Genomic DNA, 16,341 nt, shown 5'->3' with positions numbered 1-16,341 from the left:
ATCTAAGAAAATTTCAGATTTAGTTAACAATTTTGTTCATAAAGAACAAAATCAAATTATACTCATGAACCTAAGCATCTAAATATTCTAAATTCATGGCCTGCTATTTATAAATTTACAAAGCCTCAGCGACTTATATCCATTTTTAAAGTTTAACATCTCATCTTTTTAGAATACATAAAAGACAATTTCTATACTGTAATGTAATAAGCTGCTAGATGTTAACATGTAGAAGTAGACATTTCAAAAACACTTAGACCACTATGTAAGCTGCCTACATTTATGCATTTTCATTTTGCATATTTAAAACACTTGTATGTACGTGTATGTATCAATCATGTGAATTAGTGTGACAGCAGAAAACTCCCAACATGGTGATAGAAAAGTAGCACTGTGAGAACTCACATTCCTGAAACAGGAGGCTCTGACTTGGTGTGAGGCATAGAAAAGTGTTTCTCAGAAACAGCAGTAGCTGCCCATGGGATTTCAGCATGACAAACGCATAGCTGACTCATGGGATCAATTATAAAGAAGCAATAATTTTTTTCACAGCACTAAAAAATATTCTGTGTTTTCATCACTGTTAGTACATATTAAGAAGTCAAAGGAGCTCCACTGATGGTTTTATTACCAAATCAATAGCCAAACCTCTCCCTCCACTCAAACCTACATGTGAATGCCTCACTACAGATTCCCGTTCTCAATAACCTTTCTCGTGATCTCTCATTAAATTCAACTACAGAAACATTTTTTGAAAACTATTCAAGTGTTAAGTTAAAGCTGAATTCTCAAGCTTTAGTTTCTGATTATAAAAATCAGCTGCCCAGTATTTCTCAATGTTAGTGATTTTGCTTTAAAAGATTTGTTGGTCTCGTTTAAAATTTTTTTCAATTACAACAAAAGTGGAAGAACAAGCCAGTTGTAATTTACCCTCCCCTCCTCCGAGAACACTATTATACCCTCTAAAAAACGGTTTTCCCTGAAGAGAAAGAGCAACAATTCCCATTTTAAAGCAGTTCTCTATGACGTGCTGCCAAAGCACAAGCAGCGTTTGCAATACTTACTGAGAGCTTCTCCTGCTGGCCCATAACTCCATGGTTAGCTGGGATTGCTAGTGGTTTCATAATGAAGAAACATATGCTGAACTGAATTTACACATCATGTACCAATCTCTCACGATGGCAAGTCACCCTCTACAGCATTAAATTAAAAAAAAAAGGAAAAAAAAAAAAAAAAGAGGGAGGAGGGAAAACCAAGCTGCAGCTTAAAGTGTCACTACTGGTAAGCTTAAAAAACCCTTCACACTTGTAGACCAGAAAAGGAATCCGAACAACGGTGTTCGTCTCCATTTTTATAACATTGAAACTCTAACCATCTCAGGCTATGACAAGACCGAGAAAACCTCATACAGCTCTCGGTCTTCCAAGGAAACAAGATCATTTCTGAGATTGAAGAACAAGAGGCAAAAGAAAAGGAGGAAAAAAAAAAAGAAAAAAGCTAAAATGGCTGACTGCACACAGACTCCCCTCTAAAAGGCTTAATACAGAATTATATTAGTCAGGGTGGTATAAGAACCTGGCGTTAGCATTCAGCCAAGCATTGGTAACACCCTTGTTTCATTTGCAATCGCACATACAGACCCCTCCAACCAAGAGAAAAAGAAAGAGAAAGAAAGAGGAAAAAAAAAATCAGGGCAGAGCGTGTGAATCGGGACCTCCTCCCTAGCTGCTAATGATGCTGACAGAGTGGTGACCAGTGATCTCTGTCCCACTCCACTAACCAAGTTTGCACAATTAATCTTAGCAGCATGACACTGATGGACATTTAATTTAATGATGTCTGTCCCTCACACTCAACACAAGCATGCCTGCTAGCAAGAGAGTCACTAACAGAAACACAGCACATGCACACACACACAATCTCAAGAATCATGAGTCTGAATGCAATACACCAATATAATTACATTATTGTGCTTACTTTGGAGGACCATGGCTGCAGGCAGTTGGCATAGCAACGCACAAGGAAAGCCATTTCCTGGGTAGAGAGAAAGCTTCCTTTTCTAAATAAAAAATTCCTCTTAGGAAACAAACGGCATTGCTGCTTCCTGCAGAAAGCAAGACACTGTAGTCTGTCTCTTAACCTGCAAGGCTCACACTCAATGCAGTTCTAGTGATGTAAGTGGATTTCTCTCTCACCCTCCCTCTCCCTATATACACTGAAATATTCAGCTCAAATGGTACACACATTCCTTAAGGCTCGCCCCCTCCTCTACTTAACCATTTCAGTCATTAAGGTAGCAATGGACAAATCAGATAAAGTAACAAGCTCTTGCCTGTATTATATCAGCGGCTGTAGGTTAAGCAAGTCTCAGAGGGATGGAATCCATTGATTGCTGACTCCAAATAATATCACTGAAGACAGGGTGGGAAAACGGAGCAAGGACTTACTTGAACAGCTTTGAACTAAAACATGATTTTTCACCAAGGTGAAGATAAAGGAATCTATGTGACCTCTACCCCACCCTCAGATATCACTGTGCTACAGTAAACAAATATCTATCAAAAATTTATAAAATGCATACTTGACAAGCTTTGTAAAAATTTAAAAGATGTGATCTTCACAAACACCCATACGCACACACATACACACACACACAGATGCACAGACTGCCTTGCAAATAATATAAAAATAAACCCGACCAGGTCTTGATTTTTTTTTTTAAATTAACCAAACTTCTAAAGGTAGAGAGTTGAAATTAAATTAGGATACATTATTCTACCATAAACTCTTTATTTCACCAAGGTATGTAGGTTATTTGAAAGACTGCATTATAGTGAAGAAAGGATAAGGATGTTTCAACTCTGAAACACTGGTCAGTTTCTCACAATCAGATCTATAAATGGTATACATAATAAAAAACAGATACGGAAAATGTGACATTTTTAAGAATTGACTTTGGAATTGTCAATACTTGCTAACTTGGATTCCTTGACTCTACCTAAGAGTGTGCCCAACCTATTCTCTTTCCTTCTTTCTCCTCATATCTAAAGCTGACCATTCCCCCTCCATATCACTATTTTGGATCCTTCTCCACACACACCCCAAACCCTTTCTTAAACTTCTTATATTATCCATTAGCCATTATCCTTGTTCTCCCACATATATTTCACCTCTCCCCGACAACCAGAGGTCCTCCCCACCAACTTTTAAACGTGCAGGTCTCTCTCATCTCAAAAACAAAACGGAAACAGAAGCATTCCCTAAACCCTATATTTTCCTATGGCTACAGTCTAATCTCTTCTCCCACTTCACAACCAAATCTCTCAAGAACCTGTTTTGGCTTTCACCATTCCCTCATCCTGTGCGCTACTCAAATGAACATTGTAAACATCGGTAAACTTTAATGTTATATATATTTTATACAAATGAAAAACCACAGTGGTCCTGTTATACAAGCTATACATCTAGGAATTTTCCTTAACACCCTTCTCCATGACCAATCCATCACAATATCCGTTTATTAAATTTTCTAATTTTTCTCAAATTTAGATTTCTCTTCATCTCTGATGCTATCATCCCACTCCAGTCATTAATTTTTCCTTTGAGAACTGCAAAAGTTTCCTTAATAAACTGTCTGGATTCAATTTTAATCCCATCCACCCAACTCATTTATCATATTACCTCCTGAGATCTTTAAAAGTTAAAGTCTGATCATCTTACCCTCATCCACTGACCCCCTTTTACAAATTAAAACCCTTCCACGGCTTCCTACGGCAAGATTATGATAAGAGTTTTGGTCTTTATGCCAGGAGCACTGGGAAGCCATGGAACCTGCATGATTTATACACTTTCCAGACCTATACCAAGCTCATGCTCACTCTCTGCACTGCAAATTGCTTGGGCTGCTCTTGCTTCCTTGATGGGCAAAAGGCCCTTGCATATGTTATTTCCTCTGCCCGAAACTTTCTTCCTACCTCCCCTTCTTGATTGACCACCCCTCCACTCCCAAAAGTATATTGGTGAAATGCCCTCCTCTTCACTTAAGCACTTATTTATTAAGGTTGTGATTTTACATTTAGTGATGAAATTACTTAAGCAGCTGGTGTCTGCTTCCCCCACTACACTCTACTCCCCGCAATGGCCGTGCCATGTCTGTGCGCACCGCTGTACTTACAGCACCCAGCACGGTGCACACTGTAGGCACTCACATTTCCCTTGAATGCACGAACTCTCCACTCACTGGGAATGGACACTGGCAAAACCATATTTGCTCTTATAAACTAGCTCCTGTCAAGATTTCAAATACTTTTCTATAACAGACATAACGAATGATTTAAAAGTAATTGTCTCCAAAAGGTAGAAGCAACAAAAGAGTTCATCAACAGATGAATATATAAACAAAATATGGCATATACATACAATGGGACATTATTTAGCCTTAAAAAGGAATAAAATTCTGTTGCACACTACAGCATAAATAAACCTTGAAGATAACAGGCTAAGTAAAATAAGCCAATCACTGAAGGACAACTACTATATGATACTCTACTTTTTTAGATACTAGAGTAGTCAGATTCTTGTAGACAGAAAGTAGGATGGTGGTTGCCAGGTGCCGGGGGAAGGCGGGATTGGGGTGTTACTGCTTAAGAAGAGCTTCGTCTGGGAAGACAAAAAATGTTCTGGAAATGGATGGTGATAATGGTAGCAAAACAATGGGCATGTACTTAATGCCACCGAATTGTACACTTAAAATTGGTAAACTTTAATGTTATGTATATTTTATCACAATAAAAAAGTAAACGGCCAAAGACTAAAATCCAGTTCTACATCTTCCATCTAGCCCACATCCCACACATCCATGTGCCAAAAATTCTTCTCCAAGTCAAATTACTCTCATGCTGACGGTGTCTGACCTTGTATATGAAGGTTTCCCATTGCTCGCCTCTCTCTGGAAAAATGTGTCACTTCTCTCAAGAAGGAAACTAACCTAATCGGGGAACCTGACAGATGAGGTAAGAAAATCACACATCCTCAGGCACTGATGCTTTTCTGTGCTGAGTTGGTGTGATCTCTCTCACAGCCTGGCTCTATGCCTACAACCTACATAGCTTCGTATCATAAAACTCTTGACTGTAATATGAAAATTTTATAATCCACACTATCTTGTACGTTGAAACACAATTATGCCAGGTTATAATATGCCAAACACTGCTTAAGAAATAAAATACAAACACAAGATTTAGGAGAATCACATACTCTAAATTTTACACCAACAAGAATAAATCACACTTATCTTGAAGTAGCCCTAATTTGGGTTATATTTACCCTGTTCCTTAACCATCTAGATTAGCAAGTAGCATTAAGTGGATCCAGCTAAGAAAAAGGACCATGTAACAACTGTCTGCCCTGTGTCAAGAACATCCAATGACTTGTAAATTATTAGCAACAATGTTCCAAAAGATGGAAACTACACAGTTCAGGAAACTATGCAATGTAAAGGCTTTCCGTATTAAATTTAATAGCATTGTATGCATTTATATTTTTCCACCTAAAGTATTCACTTTCTAATTACTATGAAATTGAGATAAATGGTTTGCTGTTCTCAGAAATGATTAATCATATTTAGAACTTATGCAATGTTTATCCATAGATCCTAACAACTCTAGGTTTCTAATACCATTCACTGCACTCGATAGTTACATATTGATTTCTTTCCTCTTCCCTCTACCGCAGAAGAAAAATAATAGAGGTTGGGAAGAACTTACAGGTATGGCAGGAGGAAGTTATTTTTTGATACTATGAAACAAGAAATTTTATAAATTTGATTTTTAATGTTTTATTGTTTCCCAAAAAAATGACATTTAAAATGCTATTTTTTATATAAATATACCAAGCCAATTAAGAACTAAGCCACTGCAAAACAAAAGATGGTAGGTATGATCACAAGTTTTACCTCTCTTTTCCTAAACCCAATACATCCCCCATTAGTATTATACTTTCTTCTAAAAAGAAAAGTTAATTATCTGACTCTTATGCCTTAACTCAAGCCTTAATTTCCACATCATTTGTTTCATTCTTGGTTATACCACAGAGGCCAATGGCACACCCCAACCCAAAGCAGTCCTACAGAAAATCCGGGCTAGAATTTTATTTCTCTGCTTTGACCAAATGAAATGGTACTTCAGCTCCATTATTAAAAATAAATTATAACATAAAATATGAAAGAAACCAATGTAATGCCTGAAATATAGTAAATGCTGAATAAACATCTGTGTTGGATTTTAAAAGAGGCTTTAGAAATACTAGGAGTCTGTTACTTGAGTTAATGTCCAATGTCAAAAAAAACAAAAACAAAAAAAACATCACCCAGATATACTTCAGAGATATGAAATCTTTAGGCTATTTCTCTCTTTAATAAAAAAGTTCCTGACAGCAAACTGTTTATGTTGCATCTGATTTGTAATTAGAAAATTAGGCTGGGTGCAGTGGCTCATGCCTATAATCCTAGCACTTTGGGGAGGCTGAAGCAGAAGGATTGCTTGAGGCCTGGAATTTGAGACCAGCCTGGGCAATAGTGACCCAGTCTCTACAAAAAAGTAAAAAATTAGCTGAACATGGGGGCGCATGCCTGTAGTCCCAGCTACTCCAGAGGTTGAGGCAGGAGGATTGGTTGAGCCCAAGAGTTTCAGGTTGCAGTGAGCTATGATGATGCCACTGCACTCTAGCCCAGGCAAAGGAACCTCGTCTTCAACAGAGTGAGACCCTCTCAAAAAAAGAAAAAAAAAAAAATTGATGTAGCAACTATCCATAATAAATATGCTTAATATTCATACAGAGCATGTTAGAAGAGAAAGATAGCAAGGTGACATGATAGAGGCATGCAGAAAAACCAAGAAAATAAAGAAGCCTGTAAGTCAGTGGGAAATTCCAACCTGGGGCTTTTAAAAATGCACTTGTTTGAAAAATGAGCAGACATTAATAGCATATTTAACAAAGCTTACTTCATTTCCTAGAACTTATTTTTTAAAAAGGCCAGACTTCTTCATCTTACAATGCTCAAGGTTTCAGAGGTGAAGTCCTTGAATACTAGCTGCAAATCATTTCAATGCTTTTTCTAGGGACAAGGGCTTCAGACAGGGCTTCCTACTACAATATTTCACAAAGGAACACTCAAATGTAAAGAATTAGTATCTGTATTCCTAATTTGGTAGGTAATATGTTTCTTTGTGATTAATATGTTTGCATGAACACAATGAATTGTTATTAATCCCCAATTATTTTGTTTTTATTTAACAAAAACACATGAACTACTGTATCACAAACTGGACTATAAATTAGCTGAGGTCGGGAACTATACAACATTTTATTTATCTGGTATTGGCGACAACAGATTATGTTTTATTCCCCTGTACTTGCCACAAGTAATTGTTAAAACAAAAGAGGAATGCATAAGTATAAATATATATAACTATTAGGTACCCTTAAGAATTAAAAATTAAAATTTAAAAAAAAATTTAAAAAAGAATGAATATATAAGTGATTTCACTTAAACTTCAAAACTAACCTGTGAAGTATTATTTCACAGTTTTTAAAATAAGGAAATAGACATAGGATGGTAGTGTAACTGTAAAAGATGTTTAACTTCTTTACTGACAAAATCAGGGATTTTAAATAACTTGATAAGTAAAAAGAATAGGCTACAACCACTAAAATTTAAGTTTAACAGGGATAAATATAAAGACCTACAAGTGTACTATCAAAATGCCACTTGTACAGGATGGGGGCGCTCAGACTTGAGGAACAATTCACAGGGCAGTGGGAGGTAGAAGGAGTTATCTGTGAAACTGAGCTAGCCAAAAGCTCTCTATGATCCAATGCACAACCCCAAAAACCTTAATAAAATTTTAGGGTACATTATCTGATGTATGATGTCCAAAGCAAGGAAGACAGGAAGTTCTGTTGTAATCTGTATTGTAGAGTATTGCAGGACTTTATGTAAGCAATGGCAACCAGTAACTAGGAGAAATAATGAGTTAACTACAGTATTCATACGGTAGAAAACCTGGATGATAACGTGCTTAGGAAAGCTACAAAGGCCGATGATGTTTAATGCAGAGAAGAGGCTTACAGGAATAGGATCTTTTTAAATATCTGAAGCAGTTATATGAAAATGTAATATTAATATTCATTTGTTTTGCTTCAGCAGAGATCTAGAAACCATGAACTAAAATTAGAGGGAGATTTCAGCTAAACATGAGTTTCTTTTTCTTTTTTAATTTCAATAGATTTAAGGGGTACCAGTGTTTCTTTGTTATATGGATGAACTGTATGGTGGTGAAGTCAGAGCTTTCAGTGTACCCATCACCCAAATGGTGTATATTGTACCTGATAGGTAATTTTTGATCCCTTCCCTCCCCTTCCCCTTTCTAAGTCTCCAAAGTCCATTATACCACTCTGTATGATCATGCATACCCATCATTTAGCTCCCATTTATAAATGAGTACGTGTGGTATTTGTTTTTCTGTTCCTGAGATAGTTCCCTTAGGATAATGTCCTTCAGTTCCATCTAAGTTGCTGCAAAAGGCATTATTTTATCCTTCTTCGTGGCTGAGTAGTATTCCATAGTATACATATACCACATTTTGTTAAAGCACTCATGAATTGGTGGGCACTTGAGTTGATTCCACATCTTTGCAATTGCGAACTGTACTGCAATAAACATACAAGTACATGTGTCTTTTTTGATATAATGATTTATTTTCCTTTGGGTAGATACCCAGTAGTGGGTTTGCTGGATCGAATGGTAGGTCTACATTTAGTTCTTTAAGGAATCTCTATACTGTTTTCCATAGAGATTGTAATAATTTACATTCCTATCAACAATGTGTAAATGTTCCCTTTTCACTGCATCTGACAGGGGTAAGGTGATATCTCATTATGGTTTTAATCTGCATTTTCCTGATGACTAGTGATATTGGGCATTTTTTCCATATGTTTATTGGCCATCTGTATATCTTATTTTGAAAAACGTCTGTTCATGTCTTTTGCCTACTTTTTAATGAGGTTATTTGTTTTATTCTTGCTGACTTGAGTTTCTTGTAGATTTTGGATATTAGTCCTTCTCTGGATACAAAGTCTGCGAATACTTTCTCCCATTCTGTAGGCTACTTACTCTGTTGATTATTTCTCTTGCTGTACAGAAGCATTTTAGTTTAATTAAATCCTATTTAATTTTGTTTTCATTGTTTTTGCATTTGGGGTCTTAGTCACAAATTCTTTGCCAAGAAGAGTTTCTTAACAATTAGCCTTTTCCTATAATAAATAACCACTGCTATTATTTACTAAGTTCTTACTTGATACCAGGCACTGGGACACAAGTTTGACACACGTTAGATAAAAGACAATCCCCCCAATACCAGCTCACATTGCAATTTAAAAATCTTAAACCAGAGGCTTAATGTCAGTGACTATAAAGAAAAAATAAACAAACTGCAATACGTGGTACAACTGGGAGATTCTTAAAATCTTTTCACATTCTTAAGGTGGTCTCATCTACTATGGCTGTTACCAAACATCAGCTGGTGACAAAACAGCAGTGGAAAGGGTGGTATATGACAAGGAAGGACAGAAAAAGAGACACTACATGAATGCAAGTGCATCTATCTTGGGATAAGATTTCCTGGTAGTAACTATCCTTTACTGAAAGACTTTTGTCTTTCTATTTTGGCAGTGAGAGGGAGAATATTAAAATGTCCTTACTTTTAAAAGAATGATATTGATAACTGGATAATAGTTACAAGTTTTCTTTACAACATCCTTACTTGAAAAATTAAAAGTTGCCAAACTTAGAAGTGGATCAGGGAAAGGTGATTTCTTTAAACAGTAAGTTGAATTATTAAAAATTGTACACAACTAGTTAGTAAATTTTACAGAAGTTTTTATAAACCCTCTCAATTTACTTAACATAATTTTTCAATGTTCTTAAATATGACCAAAATTTTTCCAATATTTTCTGGTTCAGAAGCTAGCAATTTAATGAGTGGTATTTTTTCATCTCTAAAAACCATGACTAATTTTAGACAACTGTAAGTTATTTTCAGTTCATGAAAGAGTCATACCTATAAAAAGGCCTTTCAGCAAGATTTTGGCTTTTCTTATTATAATACAAGTGGGCTAAATACACTAATTACACAGTCATCTCTTTGTTATGAAATGGTACTACTTAACAGTGAAAAGTGAAAATGGCACTACTTGACAGTGAAATTCCTGTATTGGAACGAAACTAGAAAGGTTTAAAAGGAAAAGGGAAAAAAAAAGCTGTGCGTTATTGATGAGAGCTACATGGTCCGAAAAGGGAAAACACTTGCGACAAGAGACTGATGAATCAACCAAAGTCTATCATTGCTGCAAATATAACTCAGGAATCATTTCTTCACATTCTTCACACTATGCTCCAGACTATTTCTTTCAAAGATAGTTAAACAGTAGGCATCCATAGTGGTTAAATTATTTGATACATATCTCCTTTGCATCGAATTTCAAGTTTAAATAACAAAAAGCAATATATGTTAAATTCATTTTTAAAAATCAATAATTTCCTGGATTGGGAATGGAAAAGACCTATGTCCATATTTGACTCCATCGCTAACATTTACTATCTGAGTGCTTCTCCCCCAGCCAGGAAATACCATCACCTAGTGTTCAGAACTGCAGGTTGGTTTAATTAACAAAACATATGAGAAAACATCTGGCAGATTTGTATACTACAAACATTCATTAAGAGTCAGTTTTACGCCTTCCAAAATATTACAAGAGTCAGTTGTAACAAGATTTGGCCAACCCATTAATTAATCTTGTATAGTTGGCTGGGACTGATATCTTTGTGTTTATATCCTTGCATAGAATTATTAATGCAGGTAGATCTATAATGCCACTCCTAGAAATACTAAATAATGCTGATTCTGTGAGTCTGATCTACAGACATCAACATATAACCATGGTGCTGCACCGACCTATATTATCTGTTATACAGAGAGTATATATAAAATGGCATAAAGATACTACCTGCTTTCAAAAGACGCTATTGACTCTTGAGTCTTGCTCTGTAACCCCAGCTAGAGTGCAGTGGCGTATCACAGCTCGCTGCAACCTCAAACTCTTGGGCATCCTCCTCAAGAGACCCTCCTGCCTCATCCTAATGAGTAGCTGGGACTACAGGTGCTCACCACCATGCCCCGCTAATTTTTCTATTTTTTGTAGAGATGGGGGTCTCACTCTTGCTCAGGCTGGTCTCGAACTCCTGACCTTAAAAGATCCTCCTACCTCCGCCTTCCAGAGTGCTAGTATTATAAGCCACTGTGCCCAGCCTCAAATTTAATTTTTAACAAACACATTTTCATTTTCAAAAATTTAATGTCTGGAAATAAATACCAAAAGTGTAAGCTTTAAAAATGGCTTAATAGTCTTCATTCTAAAAGAAAAGGACATTAATTATAAAAGGAAGCATTAACCAATGGCCTTCACTACCAGGAATAGAATTGTGCCTGCCCTTTTGTTGTAATCAAATATATTCCAGACAGGAAATGTTTCCAAATAAACTTGCCTGGAAAATAATTAAATATAGAAGACTATCTCAATATAGAAAATATTTTAAATGCCACAGAAATTTTTTAAATGATTTCTTGAAAGAAAAAAAATTCAACCTACAGATACGGCCACATGAGTTTAAGACGACAACATTTAATCTTCTTTCTCATAAATTAATGAATAAACTAACAAAGCCCAAACCACACACCCTCATTTCTTCCTCTCCTCAGCAGCTCTAAAAAGGAAAACAGAGCATTTTACCTATTCATATTTTAGTTACACTTTGAAATTATCAGTTATTACTATGCTGATATTTAAAAAGCAAAGATAATACTAGAATATTTAATCGTATATATGAGACAATTACAATTGTTAGAATTGCTCACAACTGGCCATATGGATCATATTCATGGAAGATTACATCTCCTAGGTGTGCCATAAAGTAACATTTCACAGTATTAACACATAACCATAAATCTATAATGATCCACTGAATAGAGTAAGGCATTCAATCATTCATTCTACAATTAACCCCTAAGACTTTAAATAGGATAACACAAGAAAATCAAGAAATCAGGGATGAACTTCAGAAATCACATTGGTCCATTCAACAGTGTGCCAGACATAAGCAAAATGTATTGGTCATCATATATTTAGTATAAACATATAATAAAACCTATTTTTTGATGGCTTGTGTTTTATAGGAAATAAATGTTTTTTTCCAGAACATAAAGCAAAATAAAAATTTGTTGGATCAAAATTTTAAAATTTATGCTACTCAATTCACTGAACTTTTAAGATTAAAAACAAAAACAAAACAAACAAGATATTAACAGTAAACATAAACTACTAGAAAACACGGTATTTACAGTAAAAGTAAAAACACAGTATGGAAGAAAATGACACAATTATTTAAAGGAGCCTATGGTGACTGCTTACCACATAGAATATTCATGTGGCGATTTCGTTTTTCACCAAGGGAGACCTACCATTTCAAAATTGAGGAGTGCAGACAACACTTCTAGTTCCTTTCCAAGGGTAGCTCTATGTCCTCAGATCATTACTTTGCCTTAGTAGTTCATTGAACCTCAGGGCACAGTCATGAGTTGTCAGTCACCCTTTGCAGTGACAAAGGAAACTAGCCACTAATGTCTTAACACAGCCAGAGCAAGTGGACAGGAAAAGACTGAAGGCAGCATCTTTAATTAGATACAAAAGAAATAAAGGAGCCAGTAAAGAAAAAAAAAGACAATAGTTATTCAAAGTAGAGGATAACAAAGATAGAAAAGAACTCCAGGCCGGGCGCGGTGGCTCACGCCTGTAATCCTAGCACTCTGGGAGGCTGAGGTGGGCGGATCGTTTGAGCTCAGGAGTTCGAGACCAGCCTGAGCAAGAGCGAGACCCCATCTCTACTAAAAATAGAAAGAAATTATATGGACAGCTAAAAATATATAGAGAAAAAATTAGCCGGGCATGGTGGTGCATGCCTGTAGTCCCAGCTACTCGGGAGGCTGAGACAGGAGGATCGCTTGAGCCCAGGAGTTTGAGGTTGCTGTGAGCTAGGCTGACGCCACGGCACTCACTCTAGCCTGGGCAACAGAGTGAGACTCTGTCTCAAAAAAAAAAAAAAAAAAAAAAAAAAAAAAAAAAGAAAAGAACTCCAGAATACTGTAAGAGTTTTTAGAAGAAAGAAGTTTCAAATACAGTCACATGTCACTTAATGACAGGATACATTCTGAAAACTGTGCTATCAGGTGATTTCGTCATTGTGCAAACATCATAGAGTATACGTATACACACCTGGATGGTGTAGCCTACTACATACCTACGCTGTATGGTGATATGAAAAAGTTTGAGAACTGCTGCAATTAGGAAGCAATTAGCCTCTTAGCTCTTTTAAAGAATGCACAGTTATCAACTGCCCTCAGATTCCCTGTGTTTATACCCACTTCAGCAGAACCCTCTGACTGACAACTTAATCCACTTGCAGAATGGTTGGCTGCTCGTCCAGTCCAGCCAAAGTCAGTACAAAAAGTTAAGGTTATACCAACAAGAAAATGTTAAAATGGCAGCTGTCAAGTGCTCATCAGTAACGACCATGCCAAGTGCACCAATATCATTGAGAATATCAATGATGTCCAAGTATTCCCTACATCCCAGTTGGTTGGGGATATACTGATTCAAAAATTAGCAAATGGCAAAAAAATCTTTTTCCTAAAAACTTTCCTGAGTAATCCAAAATTCTTGATGATTCACATAGCTTTTTAAAGATTTGGTTTAAAGGTTTTCACAAAGAAATATTGCTTCCCGGCCTCTTGGCCAAGAGCAAATGTAAAATTTTTTATAAAGAAATGCTTATAAAGTGTGCTAATAAATACTGAAAGGGAAATATTACAACTTATTTTTGAGGTTTTAACTTTATTTTCTAACACTCTCAAATGCCTTCGGGATTGTACTAAAACCACAAGTGACTGATTATCATTGCTATCCTCATAGGCATCTGAGTAAAGGTTAACACAACCTGAATATTCTCTTTTTCATATTACAGATTTGGCCCACTCTGCTGCTACATTATTTCTCCTCTAGGCCAGCTATTGCAAATTCCATCTTACATCCAACTGCCACCTGTCTTCCACTTTAAAGACAAAAAGGAAGATTTAAGAAATAAAAGGCTATCTGATCGTTTACTGAGTCCATAAGAAATTGTTCTAATACAATTATTCAGTAAAAGTTTTTTTTTCCAATAGATTCTACAATTATTGTTTCCAAAATACCTCTTAAGTTATTTTTTAGCCTATGTGTAATTTCAGTGATCACAAAGGATGTGAGGTACATCTGTGAAATGGGTACATTCAAGTCTGTCACAAGTTTACCACTGATATACTTAACACTACTGAGCTGTGCATTTAAAAATAGTTAAGACAGTAAAATTAATGTTATATGGGGTTTTTTTTGGTTAAATTGTATACTTTAAATAGGCAAACTGTATGGTATTGAATTATATGTCAATAAAGCTGTTATTTAAAAAATGTGGAGGTTTGCAACTGATCAGTTATTTTTTAAAGTTTACTACTAAGATATTATGGAAAATGACCAAATTTTTTTGGAGAGAATAAAGGGGAAATTTTTATATACATAAATATGCAGAGAAGTGAATAGGTATTTTTATATTATTTTAATAAGTAATCAAAATATTTCCTTTAGCAAATGATTTAAAACTTAACATCTATATATTCCATAAAATGCTAGAGTTTTGTCCAGAGGTCAACAATATCTCCTAGCTAACAGAAAGGCATTTCAAGTTAATAATGTTTTAACACTGGATGCAAAACCAAAAGAGAACATTTGTAATCACCCGATATTTCAAACAGTGAAAACAGACAACTTAAAACCGATCATTTTAATTCAGTACTGGTAGGATATAGGTCTGAATATCAAAGCAGATTTTTCCAAAGAAAAGAGACATTTTTCAAATCAGCATGTAGCTCTGCAAAATCTCATGACAAAAAAAAAAAAAAAAATCACATGATAAGAAAGGAAACAGTTGAAGATGAAAAGCATCTTTGCTATTGTGACTAAAAGCTAAATTTTAGCCAAGTATATTTAAAACATGTACAAGCACAGAGAGCCACCAGTGTTCACAATAAGAGGCAGGACAAAGTGGCAATGATCTTTCTGACAAATAAATTGCTTGAAATATTGCATGACTTGCTACACAACACCCTTATTACTTTCAATTTCCAAGTGCAACCAAAAGACGGGTCCAATTATGACATCAATACAAGCTTTCTTTCAAAATGGAATGAAAGAACAGTAAATCCCAGTAGACACCGGAGTTCTGTAGCAGAGATGATGTAATATATAAAAATAGACATCCTCCAACAGAAGCTGAAACTTGGGTAAACAGCACACTGCATACCATTCTCAACTGCCTTGCATGAATTTGCAATGCATGCTGTTAATAGCGTTAGAGAAATCATTTTATGTTTTAAATTATTTCCTGATTTACATTTCAATTTCTATACATACTCCGTAGTGTAATTTCCCAATCTATAGAAATTAAATCAACATAAATACCTGATTAGAACTTCAAGAAAAAGAAATAGTCCCCCCAAGCAAGGAGGCTGTGACCACTGCAGCAGCTTTAACATGCTGCGTTTTGCCAGAAATTGCAGCACATAGAGCACAGTATTGTTCCATCCACCCATTGTTCAGAGACCTTTCCACAGGGAGCTTTCTGCAGGATTTCAAAATGCAACATAATCTAGGTAAAGAGCAACCAGTAAACCTGCCGATAATGAGTGTGAAAAGCAAAGGCTACTTCTGACACTTCTCTCAAAAGAGTCTCTGATGTAAATATGAAGCATCAAGCGTTCAAACAATAAATTCTAGCAATATACGGGGGGGAGGGGTGGTATACATCACTGTTCTCTAACACTCTCTTTTCCATTCTTTATTACCTAATGCAGTTTTCATATGTCTATTGAGCTTTCCTGGATTAAAGAATAACCTGCTTCAAACTAATCTACCTCAACCTACCACTCGAGTATTTATATTCATATAAAGTCATTAAACACTACTGGAACAGAGTACTGCCCACAAAGCGAATCATCTGAAATTAATAAATTAGAGTTAAAGTTTTATTTTGAAACGTAATTATTTCTACTTTCTCTCCCCTGAACACCGCTTAAATCCCCCACCTTCAATTCTTACTCCAATTGCCAAGTTCTAGCCACTGTTCCCATTCTCATTACT

At 35.8% G+C, this 16,341-nt stretch overlaps 1 protein-coding gene across 10 annotated transcripts in view; it reads right to left on the bottom strand.

Moving 5' to 3' along the window:
- RAPGEF2 (Rap guanine nucleotide exchange factor 2) overlaps positions 1-16,341 on the bottom strand; it is a 240,526-nt gene that overhangs the window by 86,383 nt on the left and 137,802 nt on the right. For 3 of the 10 annotated variants that reach the window (XM_069493501.1, XM_069493502.1, XM_069493503.1), the window contains exon 1: positions 1,065-1,477. The exons of the other annotated variants lie outside the window; for them this stretch is intronic. In XM_069493501.1, the coding sequence (XP_069349602.1) occupies positions 1,065-1,124 (60 nt within the window). In that variant the 5' untranslated portion in view covers positions 1,125-1,477. Of the gene's footprint in view, positions 1-1,064; positions 1,478-16,341 lie in introns of those variants that run through there. 10 annotated transcript variants of the gene reach the window in all.

Source organism: Eulemur rufifrons, chromosome 18 (genome assembly GCF_041146395.1).
Source record: "Eulemur rufifrons isolate Redbay chromosome 18, OSU_ERuf_1, whole genome shotgun sequence".
Lineage (NCBI taxonomy): Eukaryota > Metazoa > Chordata > Mammalia > Primates > Lemuridae > Eulemur > Eulemur rufifrons.
This window is presented reverse-complemented; position numbering and strand designations above follow the sequence as displayed.